At 45.8% G+C, this 16,660-nt stretch overlaps 1 protein-coding gene across 3 annotated transcripts in view; it reads left to right on the forward strand.

Annotated features, from left to right (window-relative positions):
* Positions 1-16,660, forward strand: part of JARID2 (jumonji and AT-rich interaction domain containing 2) — a 230,157-nt gene that overhangs the window by 89,528 nt on the left and 123,969 nt on the right. For 2 of the 3 annotated variants that reach the window (XM_018038767.1, XM_018038765.1), the window contains exon 3: positions 16,009-16,144. In XM_018038767.1, coding sequence (XP_017894256.1) covers positions 16,009-16,144 — 136 coding nt within the window. Of the gene's footprint in view, positions 1-16,008; positions 16,145-16,660 lie in introns of those variants that run through there. The other variant, XM_018038769.1, reaches the window with a different exon arrangement.

The raw sequence follows: 16,660 nt of genomic DNA on the forward strand, positions 1-16,660 counted from the left end.
TATTGAGTGTCTTGCTCCTAACATTCTCCATTATGCAGCAGTTCAGAAAGATCTGTCAATCCCGCACCTTCCAACATGGTAACAAGGGACTGCTTTTAGCCTGAGTTGATGATGAAACACTTAAAAGGAGAAGCAAAAGACAGGAAAAAGGACGGAGTTGGGGAGGAGAGGTTATCCTCTACAAAACAACTCTCCTTTTTTAGGTACAGTTAGGGTTTCACAGACTTTTCAGACCATTTTACAAAAACCTTGACCTCAAAGAAAACACTTTAAAAATTACTTAGAATTTGTTTTGAGATTAGCAAATTTAATATTATCAGTTTTGGTTGTTGTGGTGAAATTCACATATTACAAAACTCATCATTTAAATTATTTTAAAATGATGGTTCCAGAGATTCAGAGATTTCTTTGAACAGGTGAAGATGAGAGGGGAGGCTCCAGACTGCTGACTGCTTGGTGTCCTGAGACAGTGGTGCTGGAGCCACTGACAGGCCCTCCCTCTTGCTGTCTGTGTGAGGCAAGCCGCCTGCTTCCGCATCAGTCCGTTATTTCACCTAGAAGGTGAAGGTTGCCTAGAATATGGTCAAGCTCAAAGAGGACGACCCTAAGTGTAGATCACGTGGGTTGCTCTTTGGTTACTGAATCCTGTCCAACTCTTTGCTACCCTGTGGGCTGTAGCCTGCCAGTCTCCTCTGTCCATGGGATTTTCCAGGCAAGAATACTGAAATGGGTTGCCATTCCCTTCTCCCAAGGAGATAACTTGTGATTTTGCAGTAATGAATGTACTATTTTTCCTAGCAGAACATTTCTAGATTAGACTCGTACAGTTTACAGACTGGAGAGGGTTATAAGGCAGGTGCATGGGCTTATTTTTATCCTCTTCCTTCATTATTAGTGTTTTCTGTACTGCCTATCATTGTGGATATGATTTAAACAGTGAACTCAAATTATTGCAAACTGATCACATCGTATCACAGTGGGAGCTATGGTTAGACTGATGGACAAATGCCTTCTAGTTTGTTTGAGAGGGCTTTTTTTTCCCCCTTGGCCTGCGCTGGGTCTTCGTTGCTGCTTAAGGTCTTTCTCTAGTTGCTGCGAGCGAGGGCTTTCTCTAGTTGCTGCTGATGGGCTCTGTCTAGTTGCTGCGAGCGAGGGCTCTCTCTAGTTGCTGCTGATGGGCTCTGTCTAGTTGCTGCGAGTGAGGGCTCTCTCTAGTTGCTGCTCACGGTCTTTCTCTAGTTGCTGTGAGCAAGGGCTCTCTAGTTGCTGCTCACGGGCTACTCTCCAGTTGCTGTGAGCGAGGGCTCTCTCTAGCTGCGGCACATGGGCCTCTCTTCCTGTGGGGGCTTCTCGTGTTGTGGAGCATGGCCTCAGCTGTCCCGTGACATGTGACATCTTCCCAGACCAGTGATCGAGTCCCTGCATTGCCAGGTGGACTCTCAACTACTAGACCACCAGGGAAGTCCTCTCAGGCTGATTTTAAGGAAGAATCTCTCAAAGCAACTTTATTTAGTGATTCTTAAATCGTCTAAAACCTTGGAGTTGATTGGGAAATTTTATGCCAAATGTATGGGAAAGGATAAGTGAGAGTGATGAGAAATAAATCCGTTCTCAAGTATTTTCGTTAGTAATATTTTGTGGGATTTTCCAGAAACTTCAGTTTGTTCTGCAGAAAATGTTCTCTTTGTATTTAAGGGCTACACCCTCTTTGCCTCGGCTGGCTAACCAATGTGTTCCCTCCCCTTGTTTGAGCATCTCACAGATGTGTTTCTTTGCATCTCATTGAGAAGCAATTCCACTTTCCTCCCAGTTTATTGTTGACTGTGTAATTTTGTTTATGATGTTTTTGTTGCTGGTGGTTTTTCTCGTCCCCTGTACTCTGACTCAGGAAGCCCATCTCTTTCTCTATTTATGGTAATTACTAGAGAGCATTTTATTTTGGCCCATGGGGAGTGCCTGCTGTGTTTCTTTGTGTGGGTATGTATGTTACAATTGGAAAGTGTTTTCTGTGAGGTCAGGGCTTTTGTAAAATGGTCTGAAAAGTTTGTCAAACCCTAACTGGCCCTAAAAAAGGAGAATTGTTTCGTAGAGGATAACCTCTCCTCCCCCACCCCTTCTTTTTTCCTGTCTTCTGCTTTTCCTTTTAAGTGTTTCATCATCAACTCTCAGGCTAAAAGCAGTCCCTTGCTATCATGTTGGAAGGTGTGGGATGGACAGATCTTTCTGAACTGCTGCATAATGGAGAATGTTAGGAGCAAGAAGGCAGCAGACCTTCTAGAGACCTCTTACCTGGAAGGAGAAATTGAATTATGTATTAACATGGACAGGAGATCTGACACAGTAGAGCTTGACAGGCCTTGTTCTGAAAGCACAAGAAGAATAAAAGCTTCATTTGTCTCCTACAGGTGACTTAGGGCTGGAATTATTCTGCAGCGGTTGGAGTTTGGGGTTAAGGAGAAACTGAACAGACAAAGGCTTTTCCCTTCTCAGTTTAGTTTTTAGGCCTCTCTGGCAGCTCAGCTGGTAAAGAATCTACCTGCAGTGCAGAAGAACCTGGGTTCGATCCTTGTGTTGGGAAGATCCGCTGGAGAAGCGAACAGCTACCCACTCCAGTATTCTGGCCTGGAAAATCTCAAAGAGCCGGGCACATCCTCCCAGTGATGGGGTTTTAAAGATGATCTGCTTCTCCAGACTCTCCCTCCTGATGTGATTAAATCAGTGAGCAACCATAACCTAGTTTCCCAGTACTTTCACTGAGATAACATTTTGAGCGTTTTATTGGCAAATCAGAACTTGGCTCTGACTCTTGGATATGCAGGGTTGGTTTTCCTCTTCAGTTGGAGGCAGGGAAGCTTTGTGTGGTTTATTCAGTGAGTCAGTTCCTTGAAGGTAGTATGGGTTCGGTTTGTGTTTACGAGAAAGGAACGCTTTAGTATCAGCTAAAACTTTTTCTCGGTTTTAGAGAATACCGAATCCTCAATTTTAGAGGATTAATGTCAAGAAAATAAGTGTATTCAAACATGCTGTGTGTTCTATTTAAATAGCTAACCTGGTTTCCTTAGTTACATGGTTTCTTCCTTTTTTTAAGCTTCATTTCCTCAACAGTTGCTTAGTAAGCTCCTAATGTGCCAGGCTTGCTGTTAGGGAGTTGTTAGGAAATGGGTGATTTTAATGCATTGAGACCAAGTCCATCAAAAATGGGAGTGTCGATGTATGGGTGGTGCCCACACGGAGTTTACCAAAATCTCTGGGCCCCAGCCCTACCCTGGCATTGACTCAGAGCTTGGTGCTGAGGTCTGTCCTTGACAAAGCTTCCCAGGGATTTCCAGGGTGGCTAAGCTCCTGTGCTGCCCAGAGCTGGAACGGCAGTCCACCAGCAGTAGAGGTGGAGGGCTGGTTAGGAGGGTGGAAATGTAGGTTTCCAGGAACCCCCGTTCAGAGTGCTTTTCAGGAGAGAAACTAGGAATTCAAAGAGGAAAAGCACAGTGTAGGTCTGGCAGTGGGCTGTGACTCACAGGTGGGGGCTCTGATAGGAAATAGAATTGACCACGTAGAGGGAATTATTTTCTGTGTTCTTCCTCCCAGTCTTCGGGGCATCTCAAAGAAGTTTCTCTGGATCCTTCCATGATTTCACCTGAGAGCTCACCCGTGTGCAAGCCTCTCTGACTCGTCACCGCTTGAACACTTACCTGGGAGAGCGGGTCTCAGGCCTGCCGCTGCTTAGGGCTAGATGTCATCATTTCCTCATTTGCATGTGAAGCTAAATGTAAGAAGGGGCGTCTGCACCTGTGTTTAAGTGCGTTACGACTTCATGTGGCTACATGGAACTTTCTCACTAGCAGCAGCCCTGGGCCTGCGGTATGGCCCATGCTGAGCAATGGGTTTCTGAGGTCTCCTCTGCCAGATTATTGAAGTTGAAACAGGGCACCATCCAGTGCACATGTTTCTAGAAAGCCTCTGGAGTATGTGAAACATTCCTTTTCTTCCTTCCAGTGTCAGTCCTCTGCCTTCATTCACTGTTTATTTGGAAGCATCATTTTTCCTAAGTCTCTGAAAACCCTTTTGGCCATAAAATGACTTGTCCCGGTCAGGCAGCCTTTACCTGACTTCACCCCTTACTTTCAGCCAAGAGGTGAACTATGTTTTTCTGCCCTTTTGATAAGACTGGAGTCTAGGTTTGATGTTTAACTGAGAGCTGTATTCAGATCCCTAGCTTTGACACGCAGCCTGAACTTTGACCTCTCGCCCACGGTCCGTGTGGACAACTCCGGTTGAGTGTAAGAATGAAGCTCTTGGTTCCTTCCTCGATACTTTGTGTTCCAAAACACTGTTTTCAGAAGTGCTCCCTTTTTTCCTCCAGAAAGGAAAGGAAATGTCCTGAGATGAAAACTTGGGGGTTCACCTTTTGTTTATTCCTGGTTCCTCACATGTTGTATGTCGGCTCTCAGGCAGTTTAGCCCTCACTGCCGCCTGCTGCCTCCTTGGTCCTTACTTCCTGTGGGCAGTGGTCACACCTTCCTTTATCTCCTCTGCACCTATCCCCTCCACCCCCATTCTCCTGTTTTAATCTCAACCCAGCAACCTGTGCGAACTTTTAAAAATATAAATCAAATTTTGTTACTTCTTTGCTCAAAACTTTTCTGTGGTTTTCCATTTGGAGTAAAATTGTCATCTTCCCTCTTCTGGTTTATTCACACACATCACATGAAGTGTAAATGATAAACTTTTACTTCACATCCACTGTGCTCACAACATGGGTTTTCTCTTAGCACTGTGACATGCCAACTTAGGAAGGACTATGACGTTACTTAGAAGGCCTATTTGCTATTCCTAACAGCTGTGCTTGAAAATGAAACTGCTTATATCACCTTTTAGGGGGTCAGCCCTCATGACTTTGGAGGAGCTCTGTCGGTCTGTAGGTAAGCATGAATCTTTGCATTGAATCATTCACTCGTCTATCAGGCTATTTTTATGGAGCTGAAAAAACTGCAGGAAATCTCATTTTGCATGAAAGAAATGAGGGAGCCAGTGAAGGTTTCTGGTTTTGTTTAGGTGGCAGAAATGGTTGTGATCGTCAAAAATGGTTGTGAAATAGTGATATGGTTAAATCTTGTCATTGGACTAGGAACTGAATTCACTGATAGTAAATATCTCAGTTTGAATGAAATTGACATCTCGTACTAAGGGTCCTGGTCACATAGATCATGCATTCTTTGCATTATAAAGACCAAGAGCTGGCCGGGGGTGGGGTGGGTGGAATACTAAAACAGTTGATCATTGAGCCTAATTGTTTTATGTATTTCTTGGTATTAGAGGTTTGAGGTTATACTTTTATCTGTATGTGTTCAGTCTGTTCTTTATTTACTAGTGAGTTATTATTGAAGTCATGATTAATCTTTAGTTAATAAACACCAGTACTTCTGTTTTCTGGTGTCTGTTTTGAGATGGGGCTGCGAAATGAGAGCTGTATCACTGGTCAGTTGTGGGGGCAGGTGTTGGGAGCACTAGTGGGACAAGGACTTAACAACTCTGTGCTAAGTTGGGTAGATGATCATTTTGTAGGTCATACTAGGAAATTTGGAAATGCCCCCTGTCGTAGCCACTGGGAACCTCAGAGGCTTTTGAACTTTGAAAGGAGCCCCAAGGATTGATGGTTTTAGAATGTAAGTGGATGCACTTATTTCCATCATAATCAGAGACTGGGAAGGGCAGAGGAATCAGAGTTGAACGTTTTCAGTTCAGTTGCTCAGTTGTGTTTGACTCTTTGCGACCCATGGATTGCAGCACACCAGGCTTCCCTGTCCATCACCAACTCCAGGAGCTTGCTCAACCTCACGTCCGTCAAGTCGGTAATGCCATCCAGCCATCTCATCCTCGGTCATCCCCTTCTCCTCCCACCTTCAATCTTTCCCAGCATCAGAATCTTTTCCAATGAGTCAGTTCTTCACATCAGGTGGCCAAAGTATTGGAGTTTCAGCTTCAGCATCAGTCCTTCCAATTAATATTTAGGACTGATTTCCTTTAGGATTGAGTGGTTGGATCTCCTTGCAGTCCAAGGGACTCTAAAGAATCTTCCCTAACACCATGGTTCAAAAGCATCAATTCTTTGACTCAGCTTTCTTTATAGTCCAACTTTCACATCCATACATGACTACTGGAAAAACCATAGCTTTGACTAGGCGGACCTTTTTTGGCAGAGTAATGTCACTGCTTTTTAATATGCTGTCTAGGTTGGAGCAAGCATTTTTTAATTTCATGGCTGCAGTCACCAGCTGCAGTTCTGAAGTCCCCCCAAATAAACTCTCTCACCGTTTCCATTGTTTCCCCATCTATTTGCCACGAAGTGAAGGTTTTGGGGGAGAGGAAACAAAAAAACCAGCCAAGAGTCAGGTTTCTAATTATTTGCCTTAGGTTTGGCAATTATAATGTCTTTTCTGGCAGTGAGAACAGTCTTCATGCAGGCGAGGTGGGAGTCAGGTCCCTGGTAGGCTGTATACCTATGATTCTCAGTGTGTTCTCTGACCAGCAGCATCACCTGGGAGAAACTTTGTGGGTGGAACCCACGTATGTGGTTTGTTAAGCTCCAGTGTTTTTTCTCATAGATTCTCAGGTTGGTGGCAGCTCCTTGGTCATATGTTTGTACACAAGGAAACAGAATTCCATAACTGAAATCCAGGTCTCTTACCTCCTGACCACTGTTAATATGTGTTCACTCTATTGAAGAAGTATTGCTGTTGTGTACTAGACTCAGCCCTAGAGGCTGGAAACATGAAGATGAAACAGACCTGGCAAAGCCTCTGGAGTCACATAGACTAGTCTGTCTTAAGCTCCTGTGCATCATTCGGGAATGGTTGAAACGTGGAGTTATCAAACGTGGAGGACAGAGGCACAAGAAACAGTAGGGTGTGACCTGCCACATGCTGGTCTGCATTTTCCATTAGTGGGAAGCGCTGTTTGGAGGGGTGACAGTGTAGCGTGACCAGACAGCCAGTCCCCTGGGAAAGTGTGGACGTTCGTGCTTATTTCCTGGGTGGAGGTTATTTCTGAGCCAGAAAAAGCCAGCAAGTCAAATAAGTCAGCAGGTATTGACAGAGCTCAGCACGTCACCCAGCAGTGTCCCAGGGCCTGGGGGGAGCAACAGAAGTATAAAAATCACCCTAGCCCTTGGTGGCTCAGAGGCCCATGACCTTGGCTGGTCCTGGCAGGAGGCAGGGCAAGTGGTCAGTCTCAGAAGTTTGGGCCACCCGTTGGTACTGGGAGACCGGCTGGTGGGGTGCTGGTTTTTGTCTGTTCTTAAACCCAGAGAAGTTATTTTGCAGGGAAATAATTTAGAACATGATTCGAAGGCATCCTAAAGCAGTGCGTGTCTTTAGGGCTTCCTCGTAGACTGAAGAATCTTGTATTTCATCCTCTGAGTTTCATGTACATTCCCTGCAAATTTGAAAGGTGAGATGTGGCAGAACAAATTGGAACCACTTCCTGAGAGTTATATGGGTAAATGTCAGTTCTTGCCTACTTTAGACTCTGGTTTTCTTGTGCAGGGTATTCTCATGTTCCAGAATTTTCTTGTACCTGTTTTGAAGAGTCTTAGGGCCACAATCAAATGAGTTAGCAAGGAACACAGCCAATTGAAAAACTCCATCTAGTTCATTATCAGTGCTGATCTAGAACAGGAATGAAGGAAACATTCTTTAGCCGGGCTGTCCATTTTGAGAAGCGCGTGGCTGATGAGTTCTTGAAATGTGTCCAGTACAACTTAAGGAACTTAATTTTTAATTTTAATTAAGTCAGTCGTAAATAGCCGCATGTGGCTGGTGACTGCTCTGTTGGATAATGCAGCTTAGAATATGCCATTTGGGGGGTTTGGGGGTATTCTTATTAACATAAAAAGGCTGTAAGGATGAAAAGATCCCAATCAGTCAGAATGCCCTTGGGAACCTACTTGTTAATGATTTATTCCCAGATGAGGCTGTTGGGAGTTGCTCGTTGGCATTGCCGACACAGAATCGTCTCTCATTCTGGTTTCTCTTTCCAAGACCCATGTCAAGTATTTATTTGTAATTTGACTTAATTTCTTCCCCATTTCCTCCACCGAAGGGAGATCACCAGTCCGATTTCTGCCAGTTTCTTGGAGATAATGCCCTCTGGATCGCGAGTCCTTTTTGATTATGTTGAAACAACAAACTGTCAGACCAGGAATTGCAGGGGGTTGAACGCCGTGTGGCATGGTCCCTGCCTGCACCGTTTAACCGTGAACGTGCGCTGCCGCTGCCTTGACAACGGCGGGGTCTGACATGCTCAGACGCAAAAAAGCTGACTTGGCAGCTGCCCAGCAGATTTTTATAAAGGCTCAGTTGGTGGCCGGAGATTCAGGCTGTCAGAGTTGTGTTATGCAATAAATCGTTTTCAGCAGAAGTTCTTAATCCAATTTTGGCTGTAGCTTTTTATTTTATTTTTTTTAAATAGGCAGTAATCAAAGATAAGTACACATTATTTAATGGGAGTTTGGAAGAAGTAAAACCCTCCTTGCATAAGCATTTTCAGTCCGTTTACTTTATCCCTGGAAGCTTGTCTTTCAGAGGAAAATTTCTGCTTGAAGTGCTTTTAATTTAAAACCAAGGCAAAGGAACGTCATTCTCAAGTTCAGTAAGTCAGTGGCTTCCTGGCCATTTATCAGATTTCTAGGTGTGAATGTTCCCCCATTTCTCTTTGATGTTTGAATATTGACAGGTGAACCATTTTATGAAATTAAAAATGAAGATCGAGTTGATTTGAGACATTGAGTTGATTTCCAGTGGAGAAAATATTTTGTTAAAAGTAGAAGAAACAGTAGTTTTAACCTCTTTCTCTTTTCTTTAATATTTTCTCTCTCTCTGGCTCTTTAAATCCTTGTTTGTGTGGAATCGGTGCCAAGAATCAACATCCCTAACAAATTATTACTGTTATTATTTTGGATGCTTTCATTGTTCTCTGAAACTGTTGATGGAAGAGGCTGATATTTCAGACAGCAACAAATTGCATTAAGTAGGGTGATTTAACAGCAGGCATATGCAAAACTTGGGCTCTTGAAAATAAAAGGCATTTATGTAGAGGTTTCCAGACATTCTTCCCTGGAAGGAGGAAAGGGCTATGAGTTTTCTTTCCGCCTCCCTCCTGGAGCCAGTCTTTCACAGTTTTCTTATTGGTAATATCTTTTCAGTCATCAGCGCGCCCCCCCCTCCCCATGTGGCATTTCCGGTTACTGCACCCAGCGTGAGACTGAGCGCTCAAGTTGGGCATTACTTTTCTTTCCTTTTTTTTTTTTTTTAAAAGGAGGTGGAAAATCACAAATTGCTCTACTCTCAGAGCCTTGGCAAAATGAATGGAGATGGAATATATCCACGTGGTGGTGTTGGTAACTCATCTGGTGGCTACTGTAATCCAAACACTTAATTGTTTTCTTAACTCCTGTATCAGTTTTAATGAAGGGATGTCATGTCAGGAGCAGGTCTTTCTGCCTGTGAACATGCATGCTCTCTTCTCTCCCATCCTGCATGCCCCTGTCTGCTTGGTTTACTTACCAGAAGCTCTGACAGGAGCATCTGACTGGCTGCTCCCTCCCCGTGGAAGCAGAGGTGTTTTTTGTGGAACATGGTAGTGTGTGCACATGTCTGCATCCCACGCCCCCCCGCCAGTCCCCACAAGCCATTTAAAATGTTGGTGGGAGGTTCTGGACTTCATTGTAAAATTTATGTCTTGGATACTGGTTTTATTTTCGGTGGTGGTGATGATGTTAAAAATGATCTGCATGGTAATGAAGACCTTTGCTGGAAAGAACCTAGTCCTTGGTTGACTTTTGTCCCAGTTTCTACCAGTTGTCCTGTCATCAGTATTAACAGCGCCCTTGGCTGTGATGATAAATTACTTGGTCATTCATAATGGATGAGGCTCTTAATGCAGTTTGCCCACAAGTAGTGGGAAGTTAACTCTCTTCCATGGGAACTGGTTTCATTTTTATATAGTTGTAATTGTTAGAAAATGTGTGTGTGTCTGTGTTTAGATTGATCAGAAATGGGCTTCCATAGAACCTGGCACCGGAAACCAACCAGGACTGACTGACCTGGAAACCCCTATTGCTTGCACTTCAGTATTTGAGTGCTCGGAAGAGGGTTGGAAGACTCTGCCCAGACCTATGGCTAAGTGGACGACATGGCTTTTCTGTATCAACGACCTGATCAGTTTTGAGACAGTCAATTAGAAGAACTCTTGGTGCAGTTAGAACATGTTAATTCAATAGTCCAGGATTTTGAAGCGAGGGCCATGGAGAGAAAATTTGAATTGTTAGCAAATTCATTTTATATTAAGGCCCTTTGGGGCTTTATTGAAACTGACATTGGTAAGAATTTACGCCATCAATGGAAGTTGGTGTAGGCACTCGAGTACATTTAAAATAGTCATGCATGCCCATGTCTGCAGCCCCAGCCCTTCTCCATGAGGCTGAGTTTGTAGGAGACGGTGGCAATCTGCACCCAACCTATCATGTACCTTCATAAACCTGGCTAAGGAAGAAAGCATCTCATGTTCTTATGTGTCTCTCTGTGTTGGTTTTGGTTTTTGACCAAAAATCATAGAAAAATAATTTGCAACTGGGAGCCGTGAGTTTTGTCGGTTTGGGGCCTTCTTTGGGTTTTGTGGCATGGTAATGGGGGGTACACCCCTTCACCCAACAAATAAAGTCACCTTGGGAGGCTATGGTTAACTGCAAGCTTAATGAGATCCTACTGGGTGATGTGACTACTGAAATATATGCCAACTTTCAGATGGTGCAGAGAAATAGAAATGATCTTATTGCATATGCTGGTCCTCTTCTGGGATATTATTCATATTTGTGTTTAATTCTGTGTCACCTTTAAAGGGAAGTCGTCCCAACGTGGGTAATCGGGGAATGAGAGCTTGAGAGATCACGTCACACTGATTCAAGGAACTCACCACTTCTCAGTGTCCTAACTTTTTTGTTGATTTCATTCTTGCTCTTTGGTCACTTGTTTTTCACTCAGTTACAAGAAGTCAAGGAAAGAGTTCTCAGTATATTAATACAGACTTCTTATTTCTGACAGTAGAAATGGCGACAGTTAGATGGTGGTTAGAAGCATTCATCTAGGGTTTCACCTCATCTTCATCTTTGCCTGTTTTCTGATGGAAGGTAGAAAGTGACCGGAAATGGGCAGGATGGGGCTCGTCTGAAAGTTTACAGCAGAGCTTCTGAAACTTTAATGTGCGCGGGCATCACCAGGGAGTCTTAACCTGAGCCTGCGTCTCTGCAGGCTGCCGAGTAGTTGAGGCGCTGGCAGTCTTTGGAGCGCCGTTGGGTCTCCAGGCTGGCCTGTGGGCTTTGGAGAGCCCTCGGCGGGGCTGTCTGCCGCACGGTGTGTGGTGTCTTCACGCGCTTGCTTTCTGTGCCCCCTTTTCTTACACGTCTGTTACAAAGCTTGGAGCAGCTAGAGGTTATGCTGTCGTTTTTCCTTTCAATGAAAAGATTATGATGAGATACATTCTACTTTAATGCCTGAGCCCTTGCCGTTTTCAGACTTTTTTCAAACAATGGTAGATGTTTTGCAAATGAAAACAAAACCCTGTCACTTGTACTTTCAAAGATCTTATTACTTAGTCTTCCATTTGCCAAAGAAAGTGATTTTTCGAAGTCAGTATCAAAGCAGATCTATGTGATGACTCCCCCCTCCCTCCCTCTGTCTGCCAGCAGATCTAATTTTTTTTCTTTAAATTTCAGTGTTTGCAGAGCATTTTGGGGGGCTTGGTGGGGTAGGAATGAGGATGGGTGGTGTGTCATCTGGGAGTTGACTCTTAAGATTTAGATGGTCTGTTAACCTGGAGGTCTTATCATGGAAACCCCAAATGACAGGAGCTGTTTTTAAATCATTAATGCCATTCGCTCACCAGAACTGGCCACACACTCTGGGCAGCTGAATTTGCATCCGAATGAGACGGCTGGACGCTGGATCAGTGGTGTGACTTCTCCTGTATCTTCCTTTATTAAGCTGACCAGTAAAGCAAATGGGCCGGGGCTGGGTGTGGTGGAGGAAGCCTGCTTTTGTGGAGAAGGGCTTGCTCTCTGCTCTCAGCGCTGCGGTGCAGATCCTGGGTGATTCCCTCTGAGGAACGGGAGAGCCACTAGGCCCACGAAGGTCAACAGGGGATCGTGAGGCTTTTGAACACTGAGGCACCACTGGCTTTTCAGTTGATTTGAAGATAGTGATTTGGGGCTGAATAAGTGAATAGAGAGGTGCGAGGAGATAGAATGAGGGGCTCCTGGGAGACAGGAAGAAGGAGCCTGCAGAGATGGGTGGCAGGGAGAGGAGGAGAGAACCCAGAGGGTCGTTTTGTGAAGGAATCTGGGTAGCGTTTAACTGAGGTGAAGGGACTGTGGGGCAGTGGATTTGGGCTCTGTTAGGCCACGTGGACTTGGAGATGGGCGCTGTCTTCACAGGGAGCTCGCTGGTGGCAGAGGGGTGGTGCATGGGTGTTAGGTCGATGACAAGCTTACCACTGAGAATGCGAGGTGTTGCCCGGCCCTGTTGGAGTCGTCACTGTGGGGCCCTTTTTACGGGGATAGTGTGTTTTCAGTCAAGGAAACTGGAGTGATTTCAGGCCCTGGAAATTTGGCACCAACAGGCTGGGTGTGGGTGGGTGACATGGGAAGCATGATGTTGAGGCAGTCCCGTTTTCAGCATCCTGAGCTCTCGCCCAGTGACGGGAGCTGGGATAACACTGTGAGGAGCAGGAGAAATGACTCTATGGCTGGTTAAATAAGACAGCTACTGGAAAAGGGAAAAGAAGACGGAAGGGCTGGACTTAAAAGGTCATGGAAGCTCCTGGGGCGGGGGCGGGGTTTGCCTTTGGAGTTCCTGACTTCTAATGAGAGAATTAGGCTTGGGCTATGTTCTAAAGCACTCAGTAGAACTTGGATTGTTCAGAACTACAAGAAGGCAAGTGTTAGGCCCCTGAAGTACCTTCTTCTTTCCAGCTTCCTAGGACACCTGGCTTGCAGGGCCCTGTGTGCCTCGTGGCTGGCTGTAAGCCCACCTTGCCAACCTCCCACTAGAGAGGGGTGTGCTCTGAATGTGGGGATTCATCATGACTGCAGCTGTGAACAGCATTTTGAGTTCTAATTTCTAAATCATTACTTAACCCGCTGAGCTTTTGGAGACTCAGCAGAGTTGACTTCTTACCTATTAGGTTTGTGTTTGGCATCAACACTGAGGGAGGTGACAAGTCTTGACCAGCACTCTAGATTCTAAAAGAACTCTTGTGTGTGTGTGTGTGTGGTTTATTTTTTATTTTTAATGTCTAGAAACCCTGTATTCTGAGTCCTAGATTTCCTTCTCCTATATTCATAAGTATCTTGTTGGGCTTCCCTGGTGGTTCAGAAAGTAAAGAATCTGCCTGCAATGCAGGAGACCCGGGTTCGATCCTTGAGTTGGAAAGATCCCCTGGAGAAGGGAATGGCACCCCACTCCAGTATTCTTGCCTGGAGAGTCCCTGGAAGCCTTACAAGTCCATGGGGCTGTAGAAAGTTGACAGGACTGAACAACTAACGCACTATCCAGGTAGGTGTCACGGAGCTGCTGATGCTACTAAGTGAACGTTAAATGTGTCTTCCTTTGCAGAAGTTTTCCTCTCATCAGGTTTGTCTAATTAGACATCAGTCTTCAGGGTGTTTAATCCTCCCTTTGGAAGGCCTGGAGTCAGAATGAAGGCTGCAGTCTGAACAGGAAGCAGTAAATCGTCATAGGAATTTTACATTGAAAGCTGTTTTGGGGGCTTTACAGTTTATAAACTGTGTATGTAGGACATAATCATTTATAATCATGGTCTGGTTTGTTGTGAAGACTTAATTGCTGAGGATAGGAACCTGGGGTGGTGAAGACCACTCTGTCCTGCCTTCCCTGTGCCCTGGAAGGTGGACTTCAGCCCATGAGCATGGCCTCTTCCCAAGGCTGAGACTCACTCAGTTGAAACTGATATGCTAGAGGCACGTTCACGCACACTCAGGGGACTTGCTTGCTGCCAAGAGTGAATTCATTGTGCTTTTCACCTCTTGTGAAGCTGAATCATTGGCCTTTTTGGCAGGTTGGTTCCTTGGGCTCCTCAAGTGGGGTCTGGTCAGAGCACTTGGTTTTCCTGGTTTTCAACCGTGTAGTTGGCTGGCTTCTGGTGACTTGCAGAGTGGTGGTTAAGAAGCTGCGTGCGCTCCTCTCGTGGCATGGAGGCAGAGTCTGCTGGTCGCTTGCAGTCTTCATGTGTGAACTTGAGCACCACCCTGGTCTATAGATGCCTTGGTGCTTTCAGGAGAGCCACTGGGGAGAGAAGGTGTGTCTTCTTCTCCTGGAGGTAATGGAAGGGAAGTCTCGGCAGGTGTGAGGCACAAAGGACACCCCAGGAAAGGTGGAAATCCTGGCTCTTTGCTACCAGGCCTTCTCTTCCCCTTCTTACAGAAGATGGAGAATCACTGTCATTCTAGGAAATCCTGGAAGATTAACAGGAGCACAGCTTCCGTTATGTGGGTTTTAGAGACTGTGTGGTTGGATTTCTGAGATGCAGTGTGTGTTTATGCAGAGTTTAGGAATTTACGAGCTGGAGAATATTTTGGATAATCTACCTCCCTTATCTCTGCGGGAGGAGGCTTTAGTGACTTTAGTGGCAGGGAGTGAAAACCAGTTCTGTAGGGTGTGGAGTGCAGCAGCACCGGCCTGACCCTGACATATTTGGCCTCCTGTTGAACAAAAGGAACCCGAAGAACCAGAACCCCGCTTTGCTGTTGCTCAGTTGCTCAGTCGTTTCTGACTCTTTGCAGCCCCCACGGACTGCAGCATGCCAGGCTTCTCTGTCCGTCACCATCTCCTGAAGTTACTGGGGTGTTAATGTCTTACTTACTTGCTTAAGGCCCCAAGTACCCAAGAAGCCCACAATCCTTCTATCTCTAAATTGAACTCTTAGAAAAATGAAGTCTTGAAGTAGGTGTGTGACTGTAAGCACTTCTCAAATTAGCAGATGTCCACTGTAAGCAGATGTCCACAGGAGAGAACCTGTGAGGGTCTCAGGCTGTGGGAAGCAGCTCTTTAAACCTTGAGAGCCTTCTTGCTGGTTCCCTGATATCAGCCATCTCCAGCCACCTCCATCTTCCCAGACTGGGCCCCGGTCCTGCCCTCTCCCCGCTCGTCTGCAGTCTGTCTTTGCTCTCGGAATTGCCGGAATGGTCCCTGAGTGGGCTGCTGGTTCTTGGTTCCCCCGTACTCCCAGCCCGCCCCTTGTCTTGGTCACTGCTCTCTCAAGCGCTTACACTGGATCTGATACAACAGACTGTTAATTGAGACCTTTGAGACCTGATGGTGTCTGTATTCTTCTTTGGAAAACCACACCCCACCCCGCCATCCCATTTGCTGTTCCACCAAGATCCATTGCCCCTTTTCTGCAGTGGTCTCTCTCCCTCTCACTTTTTTTTTTGTGAATCATTCCCTTAAAAGGCCGGTGCAGATTCAGTTTCATTTCTTCTGACTGAATGGTAAATTCCTTGAAAGCAGCACCAACTCCCAACAACAACATTTCCCAAAGAGTGGGGCACGTGCTTGTGAGGTGCCTACGCTCTGGAATTGCTCACTCTAAAGAGCTCCAGTACAGTGATGCATTACTCTTCCTGTTGTGGCTGCTGTAACACTCTTTTCTAAACTTTGCCAAGAATATAAAACTTCAGTATTACCAGTTAATGACGGGATTTGGGCACGGGGCATGTGAAGGGAGATACTCTTCCAGTCCCGTTACAGCCTGAGGGGTGGCCCTCCAGGACGGACCAGCGCCCTCTCTACAGCATGTAGCTCTCATCTCCGGAACTGGGTCTCAGTTCCGTAATACTTGCTTGGGATTTTTTTTTTTTGAAGTTTATTCTCACTCTTGAACATTTGCTTGCTTTCTTTGAAGTAACGTCCCTCTACCCATTCTTCCTTGTTTCCCCAGGATGACAGTGATGGGATTCCGTGGTCAGAAGAAAGGGTGGTACGTAAAGTCCTTTATTTGTCTCTGAAGGAGTTCAAGAACGCCCAGAAGAGGCAGCACGGGGAAGGCATTCCTGGGAGCCTGAAGGCTGTGAACGGTGAGTTGCCTGTTCTTTCGGGTTGGATGCCGTTCTGGGCCCGGCCTTGTTTCTGAAATGGATGTGCTTGCTCAGGACGGCTTGTGCTCCTCAGGCTGGGCCCCTTAACAGCAATTACCCTGGTTGGGTTTATGGACTCATTTCTCCTTTATATGCTGCATAACATGATTGGCAAGGTGCCTTTGTTAGTCTGTGTCCTGTAGACAAGACCAGGGCTGCGACCTGGTTTCTGCTGTTTGCTGGGTTGTGTGTAGAGCTGGATATACAGGTTTTTCTGGGAGCATCTGTCTTTCTATCCAAGTAGGAGAGCAGAAGCAGCCTTGGATGATCTTGCTGAAATGTGGCCCCTGTTCACAGAGGAAGCAGCGTGAGTCTGTGCTTGCTGCCTGTCTCGCTGTGTGTCTGGCTCGGAGCCTCCCAAGGCCCAGGCCGGTGGCCTGCATGGCAGCGGGCAGACAACACAGGCAGCGCTGCCGTGCATCCAGTGTCCCTCCTCCTGGGTGGTGTCAAGTGGAT

Source organism: Capra hircus, chromosome 23 (genome assembly GCF_001704415.2).
Source record: "Capra hircus breed San Clemente chromosome 23, ASM170441v1, whole genome shotgun sequence".
In the NCBI taxonomy this organism is placed as follows: Eukaryota; Metazoa; Chordata; class Mammalia; order Artiodactyla; family Bovidae; genus Capra; species Capra hircus.